We start from the raw sequence: 10,748 nt of genomic DNA, 5'->3' as shown, positions 1-10,748 counted from the left end.
TGATTTATCTAGAGCCAACACTGTCATTCCAAAACCTATTCAATGGAAAGATGTCCATCTTCCAGAAGAATGGATTCTTGAAGAAGCCGCTCCACCAGCGATTCCAAAACAACTTGAGCCTAATACAGAGTTGCAAAATGTGACTCAATATTCTGATGGAAAAGTCAAATTGTCATTTAGAAGATCTGCTTCAACTAGATTTTCTGATAAAGAGTCGTGCTCAAGTATTCCTTCACTAGAAAGGAAATTTACAAAAATCCCTTCTGTTATAAATCTTCCTTTTTAAAGTCAACCCAGGTTTTCAACTTCAGATATACCTAGCACTTCTATACGATCTGTTGACTATGCCACTAGTGTTCCTCACCCTATTTACACTAGTAGTCAACATGAACAAAGGCAGGAAGAGAAGGAACCTTCTCCTCCAACTTCCCCTACATTTTTTGCTGTTACAGAAAATGTTATTAATGTCATTGAAAAGAAATTTGAATTGGATAAAGCTTTTCTGCATAAAGACTTTTATTCTGATTTAAACAAAGAAAAAAGACTTTGGTTTTTCAAACACTTTTTAAATCAAAGAAAAGAAATCCAACAAACTTATTATGAATTTGTGAATCTTCATCAAGTTCATATATTGTTTTTTGATTGGTTCGAGATATATTCTTCTAATAACAACATCTCTTACCCCTTCAAAGAGTCAAACCCTATTACTATTAGGAAGAAGACCACTGAATGGAAACTCTCCGAAGGTAATAGAACAGTCGATTCTGAGCATCCACCCCTCCGGAGCGTAACCGTTGACCACGGCGAACCTCCTATAGAAATCAGAGCTTCACCTTACAAAATCCCTAAACCAAATGATACTGATAGTAATTTAAGTAGTATTATTCAACAGAATAATTTCTGTAATACTAACTTAAATACTATAGGAAAACAGTTGACTAGAATAGAAAACCAATTCCAACAGTCAACCATATCTGTTTCTCCTAGTCCAAAGCCTATTCCTTCAAAGTCAGATTCTGATAAAAAGCTTAAGGAACCTATTTTCAAACCCTTTCAGGTTTCGAAAACTAGCCAAAAACTTGTTCAAGAGTCAAAATCAGATTTTGCTAAAGCCATTAGAGACAACGCGGTTGGTCAAATTTTTAATAACTAATTGGTACGTGGCATTGTTAAACCAGAGGAGAGCCAATCTTTGATTATGTTAACAGTCAATTTGGACTGTTCATCAAATTTTGACCACCATTTGACTCTAAAGGTTCTTTGAAGGATGACTTGGGAATCTTGGGTGTGGAAACAGAGGTTCCATGAACAGACCCATGGTAGGAAGAAATTTGCACAAAAGCAAAGGAAGGGGGAAAATCTTTTTTCTGAGTCAGAAGGTAAATAGTGGGCTTTGAAGATGTTTAGGCAATTTGTGGCGTTTGGTGTTAGGATTTGTGGAATTGGGCTATATATATATATATATATATATATTTGCAAATTCACGGATTTCTGCGGAATTAAAGAAGTAAATCCATATCCAATCCACGGATCAAATTTATACGGATCGGACGGATTGACCGGATCGGATTAGATTCTGAACACTCCTAGTTGTGCCTATTATGTAAATTGCATGCACAAAGCATAGCATGTTTAAAGTGGAATTCCTTGCTCTCGAATTTTTCTTATCCCTATATAATATGGCCTATTGTTTCTTCAAGCAATACCCACTATAATTATAAGATATGTGATGTCAACCAACAGGCGCGTAGATTAGCTAGCATAGGGTTGTTCTATCTTAACAAAGGTTCTCAATTTGAAACTTGAGAATATAGCTGCGTAAATACTTGTTGTGAGAGTTTTGCTGCTCTAGTAGTTCTACCCATGTCGAATTTGAATTAATCAGGATCTAATGTGATCTTTAGATACTAAATTGTTGAATATACTGAAAAAAAAAAGTGATGCCAAAACCCCATTGATTAAGTGATTAAAGTTTGCTTAGAATGAATTAGACAGGTTAATATGCGACCACTTTATATTTTCATCAAAATTTGGAGATGTGGTTATAAATAGAAGAAGATTCTAGTCAAATTTTAGGATATGCATGTATGTATGCAACACAATCAAAGTTATCTGGTTTTGTTTCATTTTCATATCAAAACCAAGGAGGGTTTGCAACTACGAAATATATGTTTCTTTTTGACCCGTTAATTTCTGGTGGCGCGAAATTATGCCTCGTTTTTGCTCATTTAGAAGTCTTATTGTGCTAGCGATAAAAGAAAAGAATGCAAATAAGATAGCAGACAGAAAATTAATTGAAACATGAATAAGTCAAACTACTGAGCTAGAAAGCCAGCTAGGAGCCAAGTGGACACGACCCCTCCTTCAGTGGAAAAGTGAAACCATCAAGCTGATGTCACAATAAATGATAAGTTGATAACTGAATAGAAGTAAAATATTAGGAAAATAGAAACTATGGTATAATATTATAACTATCAATTATAAATATTATGATAATCGTTATAATGATACTGTAAAATGAAAAGTTCTCACAATTTTATATTTTTATTGTCTTACTGCTGTTAAAATAGTATCGCTGCCCGCTAGTGTTCATATATATATATATATACTGACCAGGCCGCCCATGCCACTATGTTCATCAGCCCTTTTGACTCACGTGCATCAAATCAATAACTCTTTTCTCTGAAGTTGGGTCCCAATAACCACCAAAATTTGCTTGTACCCCACCAATGTTCATGCATTTTTGCCACCTTTCCATAATTCCCATGTTATTATTATTCTTTAATAACTTCTAATTATGTTCTCTCTTTAACGTCTATATAATCCTGCTTAGCTTCCAAACGATTTGTTCAAAATCCAAACCGAAGAAGAAGAAATCATTTGCATTGATTCATGGATTCATCATTCTGCTTTCAATACCCTTATTCACAATTCTCTCCTGAATATTCTTCTTCTTCATACTCACATAACACTAATAATTCCCTTGAATCTTTCACATACAAAACATTCAATAACTTCCATAACAACCACCAATACCTACCTTTCAATGAAAATGATTCTCAAGAGATGCTTCTCTTAGAAGTCCTCAACCAAGCCTCAGCTAACTCTATGCATACCATATCTTCAACATCAAACAATAATAATATCAAAGATGATCATGAAGTAAGCTCAAGAGCGGTTAATGCTACTGAAGAAGGACCTCTAAAGGAAGTTTCCTATAGAGGAGTGAGGCGACGGCCATGGGGGAAATACGCAGCGGAGATTAGGGATTCGACAAGAAATGGGGTTAGGGTTTGGATAGGAACCTTTGACACTGCTGAGGCTGCAGCTTTAGCTTATGATCAAGCTGCATTTGCAATGAGAGGTACCACGGCTGTACTAAACTTTCCTGTCGAGAAAGTTTACGAGTCGCTTCTAGAAATGAAGTATGATTTTGAGGTGGGAAGTTCGCCTGTATTAACATTGAAAAAGAGGCACTCAATGAAAAGGAAAGGAGAGAGCAAGAAGAAGATCAAAGAGAAGGAAATGAGATTGGAAAATGTGGTGGTGTTCGAGGATTTGGGAACTGAGTATTTGGAGGAACTTCTCAGTATTTCTGACAGTACATGCTAATCCATTTAATAGTGATGATTATCTGCCTTATGCCTACAACTACAATTAATCTACTCTCTATGAACTTTTTAATTTGGTGAGATGATTGACGGTGGAGATGAATAGTTATTTTTGTTGGATAATGTCTTCTTCGTTTTGATTAAATTGTCAATTATTTTGAAATAATTGAGTACTAGAATTTCAATAATTTAGTGGGGCTCATATATTGGCCAACTTGTGCAAGTCGATAACGTAATAATTTGTTTGAACAATATTATAACTAGAAGACATAGTTCTACCTTGATTGCGACTTTTGTTTTTCTTTTTTAACAATATTGATTCTTTGTTGACCTCTTTTAAGGTTGATTTTTGAAGTCAATTAGCATTTTCATTCTTAGGTTTAAATCTCTTATGGCTTGTTATAATTAGTTTATTTTTGAGTGGTGAGGCTTATGTGTTCCTAATTAACTAGGTGTATATCTTTTTTTTTAAATATATAAATAAAGTTTCTGTCATACTATCAAGATCTACGGAAAAAGCAAAAAAAAGGGTTTACCCATACTAAAACTGAATACGAACTTTGAAGGAAAATGAGAATACAATTAACTTCTGCTGAGGAATGTGAGATTGGAGAGTGTTAGGTTCATAATTTAAAATTGTCTTTAAAAAAATATGGTAATATTAATTAACTTGAAATTTGGAGATGAGAGTTTTTGATTTTTCTTTTTTAATCACACTCGCATAGACAAGTAATTATTAAATATAAATAAAAGAAATATCCCTTAAAAGATAGATGGCACTATAAACATAAGATCCCACAAAAAGAGGATAACAAAAACAAGTAGTAACACTAGCTGAAGCAGTATGGAAAATTATTAGCATTCAAAGAAAGAAACTTACGAATAGCCTTAGGGGAATCCTACCACCAAGTACAGTGATCAGTATGCATACGAATATTAGCAAGATAATCGGCAGCACATTTTCTTATTTTCCTGAAATGAATATAAGCACCTGGATATATTAGGGCCTGTTTGGTACCGTTTTGCAAGCCATGTTTTCGTTTTCATTTTTATAATACACACATAAAACATGTTTGGTGGATTTTTTTCACAAAACAAATTACAAAACACAAAATTCGGATTCATTATTATAACTATACAACTGAAAACAAGTTAAACATGTTCTCCAAATTTTACAAACTAAACCTAAAAATGAATTAAAAAACAACAAAGAAATCGTGACCCTGCAGCCCTCACTTTTCTCTTCACTGCAGCCCTCACTCTCAATCCAGTTCACTGCAACTCCTTCTTTCCCCTCAATTTTCTCAATCCAGTTGCAGCAAATCTCTCTCTTGGTCGCTCTTGGTGTGCTAGCCACTGCCGCTGCTCTTTCTCCGCCATAACCGCTGCTGCTCCGACTCCGTCCAGCTGCTGCTACTTCGTCTTTGCTCTCTTGGATCTGCACTTGCTCTCTCGGATCTTTGCTCTCTCGGATCTACACTTGCTCTCTCGGATCTTCGTCTACTGCTACTTCGTTGTCACTTGCCGGTATTTATTTTGTTTATGAGCTGAAATTTTTGAGAGATGATTTGAGTGATTTTTAATTCTGAAAATTTCTGAGGTTGTTCATATGTAGTGACAAATTGTTTATTTATGAGCTGAAATTTTTCCTCATTTATTTTAGAGATTGTGAAATCTCAATTTGTGTTCAAAAAATAATAATTATATTTCCAAGTTTGATAATGCAACCTAAATTAAAAAAAAAAATCCTTCACAGATTTGTGCGAAAAGGAAGAAAAAGAAATGCACGAGAAAATAATCAAATTGTAACTGGCAATTTGAATGCAGAGTAGAATTGAATTCATTTTTGCATAAACTCCCAAAATCTCTTTTCATAATGCCAAATCATAATCAAGAAGCTTCCTCTCATACGAAATTTTTATAATGAATAAATTTATATTGATATATTAATTCCAAAAGTAATAATTTTGTATAAATCACTTGATGAATTTGTGGGTCTTAAATTGTCCTGGAAAATATACCCTTTATGCTAGAGATCTTTGATATTTTCACTATTTTTTATGAAGAAAATAGACATAAGAGTATGAGAGGAATCTTTATTGGATTAAAATGGGTGTTTGAAGTAAAACAAAAAATTTCATTGATGAGTGTTGTGAGAAATTGAGTTTGTTGAGTATTTTAATGAATTCAAATAAACTTCACCTCGTAGTCAATAATTCCACATATCTCAAATGATATAACTAGAGTATTGTAGATTCATCATATTGGGGGTGCACCTAGAGGTCCTCAAGAATTGTTTAATTATAGACATTCATCATTGCTTAATGTAATTGAGTGATGCTTTGGTGTTTTAAAAGCGCGATTTTCAATTTTAAGGGACATGCATAATTATAGTTTACGTAAGTAACGTCTAATTCCAATTGCATGTTGCGCTTTGCATAATTTTATTCGACGAGAAAGTGCAAGTGATAGGTTATTTGGGGACTTTGATGTGTAAGATTTGGTTACCAACGATGAAGGAGACACTAGTAGGCCACTTACTAATATTGATTTATCTCCAGCAAGTGTCGCAGAGATGAATGCTACAAGAGATGGAATTGCAGCTTTTATGTGGCATGATTACATACGTAATGCATAATGTGTATCATGTAGTTTTTTTATAATTATTTTGTTTAAATCATGTGTTGTAATATATATCTTAATTATATAGTGTAAAAACAATGACAATGTCAAACTTCTTTTTAATTAATGTTAATTCTTAAACTTTATTATCATGTAATTTTTTTATATTAAATTTGGTTAAATTATTTTGTTGTATTTGTGTGTATTAGCTAAATAATTATTTTATGACTATAAATATAATGTAAATGATTAGTAAAAACTGTTTTTGAAAAAAACATTACCAAACGTATATTCTCTGTTTTTATCATTTTCAACTGTGTCTACCAAACGCATATTACTGTTTTCAATTTTAAAATATAAGATACAGAAATGATACCAGACGCATATTTAAATTCGAAATACAGTAACTACAAAACACCATTTTCATTTTCGTTTTTATTCTCAGAAAATACAGATTCAAAAACAATACCAAACATGCCCTTAGGCACCTAATTTTTTTGACATATCAATTCACTACAATGGCATGACAATAGCTCAAAACTCACCTAGTTTTTTATTTATTTATAAATGTAAAAGTAAGAGAATATTTAGCATATATAGTAAAAATTAATTATGCCTTTGGAGCTGTGTAAGTGCATAAGAAGATGATTTTGTCCTATCAAATGAAAAATATTACAAAATCAATTATTTAAAAATCTTTTCTAGAATAAACTAAACAAATAAAAATAGTTGAGTCTTAAAATAGAATAATTTAATTGTGAATTGATATGTTAGAAAAACTTAAAGGGTTTTTCTCCTTTCTCGATCGTAGGCTAATTTGAATTCACATGAACCACAAACAGTAAAAGTTTTATTTTTTATTTGTTTTGGAAAAAAGTGCAGCCCGAGATTTGTAAGAGCTAGATGTCGGTAATATGAGTCGATATTACTTCTTTGAAAGTTTAAAACATGAAGAGTAATTGTTAGTATTGTTCAATTACTGTTCATTAATACTATTCATTTGATACTATTCACAGCACTGTCCACTCGACAACAACCATAAATTCTTAAAGGCGTGCACAAAGTATTGTCTTCAATAACAAAAGACCAACTTCTTCTCCTCTAGAAAGATATTCCAGTGCAAAAAAGATACAAATAAAAGAAATTGACCTTAAGGATTCAATGACACTGTTGTATGGTTGTACTCCATGCACAATAGTTTAGAACTGCAAAAGAAAATTTGATAAAGTAAATATGAGATAGAAGGAGAGGTAATAGTTGTGCTTGGAAGGTTTTGTATGTCTCCTTTATATAGAGAACTCCTCTATAATCCTTTTTTCTAATTCGATTTGAATTAGTCACCCAGTTTCTTGTTTTATTTGAATGTTTTATCTATGTGCCTCATACTTTAATTCAATTTGAATAATTCAAATCACATATAAATTTGACCTATTCAACTTTAATTTGTAATTAAACCAAACACATAATTAATTTCAAATCAAACATAAAAGTGATCACTCTCACACAGTCTCACTTTCCTCAAATGTGGGATATTAATATTTTGAAAGACCAATAAAACTCCAACACTAGGTTTCCCATATTAGTATTGCTGTAATCTAAATAGACATATATAAAATGAGCAAGTTCTTTCTAAGGGGAAAAAAAAAGTTGATACGTTTAAAGAATTTCATGTAAAATGATGTCAATCTCTAGAGTATGAATGATTTTTAACTAATTCCTCATTGATTTGGATCGTTGACTGTAAATTCTCGCTCACATACTTTTCTTTGGATACATGTAATTATGTACTGGGGCTAGGATTCAAGATTTAAGCTTTGGGTTGATTGTAATTTTCGTAAAGTTACTGAACCATATCGTAATAATAATAAGGGTATATGCGCCTTGGTCTAAGACTTGTTGGACCTAGTGGCTATTAGCAGAGGTAACAAAGGAGAATTAGTTATTGATGCTTACGTGGCATAACTAGTTCTGGGTTAGTTTTCGTTGACCGCCATCGAACCACTCAGCCTCTCTCGATCTCTCATTGAGCTTATGTAATACTCTGGAATTTAAGTGAGTAATTATTAGTATTATTTTCATTGTATTACTGTAATTATTGCTTATTTCCTTATTTGATTATTATTATTTTAATTATGTCATTATTATTGTTTTTGTTATTTGTTGCTACTATTAGTATTAGTATTAATAATGTATTAGTGTTTAGAGTTTATAGTTTGGGCCTAGGATTGTTATTGGGCTAACTTTTAATTGTTTAATGTCAAGAATTGGACTATTGGCACCCCCACTCATCCTCTCATAAAATTCCTTTTTTAATTATATTCATTTTATTTTCGAAAATACTCTTTTTTTAGATATATTTTTCTAAATTCTTAATTTTTATTTGATTTATTTTATTATTAAATTTCAAAGTATTATTGTGGTATTTTTTAATTATTTTCAATTTTATTATTAGTCTACACACAAATAAAAAAGTTATATGGGTGATAAGTTTTTTAGTGTTAATCATTGGCTCAAATAACACATATTTCAAATTATAATTTCAAAGTAATTTTAAGTATAAAAATATTTAATCAATAAGAAATCAAAAGAGAACAATAGATTATTTTAAATTTGTACAATTTATTTTAGTTAAATAAGAAGTAACAAATAAATTTTTTTTGAAAAGAATTAATTATGAATTAAGTAATTTGCTGGAAAAAAATCTATATGTGTTTAATTTTTAATTGTCTTTAATTATAATTTTATTTAAAGTGGAGTTTTGTAAGAAAAATATAGGGGTGCCAATAGCTCTACTCTAATGTCAATCCACCCATGCTCACTGGGGACAACCAAAAAAAAAAAAAAAAAAAATTGAGAGCAAGTTTCTTCTTACCCCTTGGTCGGCCATGCGAGGTTCTAGAAGCCCAAGTTTTTCAGTGGTTTTTATTATTCAAGTAACAAAGGTGTGGGATAATTCTGGATGTGTTTAAGGTATGAATTGCTATGACATTTGGGTACTCTATTTCGTATACAAACTTTGAATTATTGTGTTTGATCTCTAAGATAAATTTTGAGATTTGGAATCTTTATGTTATTGTATGATTTTCATGGGTATTATATATTACGGAATTATTGAAGTGAAAACCATGTGGATTAATGGAACACATAATTTTTATGATAGTTACTCACTGAAAAAATTATTTAAAATTATATGTTTGGAGTTATGAAAATATTTTACATATGGTGAAACTAGACGTCTTGAGGGTTAATAGAATATTTTTTCATTAAATTATATTCTATTTTTAATAAATTTTCTAATTAGGCATTTATATTATAGAAAATTGAAATTTCTGCAGTGCTATAGAATGAGAAAAATGTTCTGATAGATCAAAACTTCTCCAAAAGCTATGAAACTTTCCAATTTTACGCTTATATATGTCTAGTATATCATATCCAAAATTGGGGTCCTAATTCCCTGTATTTTAATTGTTCTCAATTGAGGAGTGAATGGTCCTCCATTCTGCATTCTAGATTTGAGGATTAACTAGTCTTGAAATAAAATTATTTTGAAATAAATTTTGAGTGAATTTGGCTTTGAAATTTTTATCACCTCATAGTTATGTGTCCATACGAGCCATGCACAATTTCATGATTTTTTCTTAATATATTATTTTTAAAAAAATTAGAGATTAAGGGCTGGTTTGTAACTTCTTGCTACTATGAAAAGAGATACGAAGATGTACAAGTTATAAGGAGATTGGAGCCTTCTATTTTGTGTATATGATGATGTCTATGGGAGTTTAATTGTGATGTTAGGTTATGATGGTTAATTTATAAAGTTAAGCTTATTGTTATAACCACTAAGAGGTAAGTAAACTAGACTTTAAACTAAAATCACAACGAACATATACATTTTTTTTTTAAGTTTGGAAAGATTATTTTGATATGTGTATTACGAAAATTTTTTATAAGTGTGTTTGATTATGTCCTTGATAAATGCATTGGCACAAGTATGAACAAGCCAAATTCTCTCATAAGTATTACATAAAAAGAATTATGTTTAAAATTTATGATTTATGAAGTTTGTTATTGGATTTATATAAGTTTGCATGTATGTTTATGTGATGTATTGTAATGCATTAAGCATGATTATGTACACGAGCACATATATGTAAGAAGGTTCATTGACATAAGCATGAATATGAAATTGATTTTATAAGAATTTTATTAAAAGAATGAGTTTATTAAAATTTATTTTAATATGTGGATTGATGTATAGAGGCCACTTCTTGAAGTTGTGGGGGCTATTTTTTGAGACTATACATGGGCCACCTCTCAAGAGCTAATGTACCACAAAGTGTCATTGTAAATATTCGTTACATCGAAACAATTATATTTATCAAATGAATTTACTATTTATGATTTATGAAGTTTGTTATTATGTTAAGCTTTATGAGATTGAGTACTTTCAAGTAAAGGATCTACTATGTTAATTTATGAAAGGTTACACGGGGTGACCTTTTGAAGCCATGTGAT

The 10,748-nt window shown here is 31.1% G+C and overlaps 1 protein-coding gene across 1 annotated transcript; it reads left to right on the top strand.

Moving 5' to 3' along the window:
• Positions 1-2,892: 2,892 nt before the first annotated feature.
• LOC18047895 (ethylene-responsive transcription factor 1B) lies at positions 2,893-3,677 on the top strand. Its single transcript, XM_006442644.2, has one exon. The coding sequence runs from the start codon at positions 2,893-2,895 to the stop codon at positions 3,610-3,612; it is 720 nt and encodes a 239-aa protein (XP_006442707.1). The 3' UTR covers positions 3,613-3,677.
• Positions 3,678-10,748: the final 7,071 nt, after the last annotated feature.

Source organism: Citrus clementina, unplaced genomic scaffold, assembly GCF_000493195.1.
Source record: "Citrus clementina cultivar Clemenules unplaced genomic scaffold, Citrus_clementina_v1.0 scaffold_3, whole genome shotgun sequence".
Lineage (NCBI taxonomy): Eukaryota > Viridiplantae > Streptophyta > Magnoliopsida > Sapindales > Rutaceae > Citrus > Citrus x clementina.
Note: the sequence above shows the minus strand (reverse complement) of the source record. Positions and strands in the feature narration are given on the sequence as shown.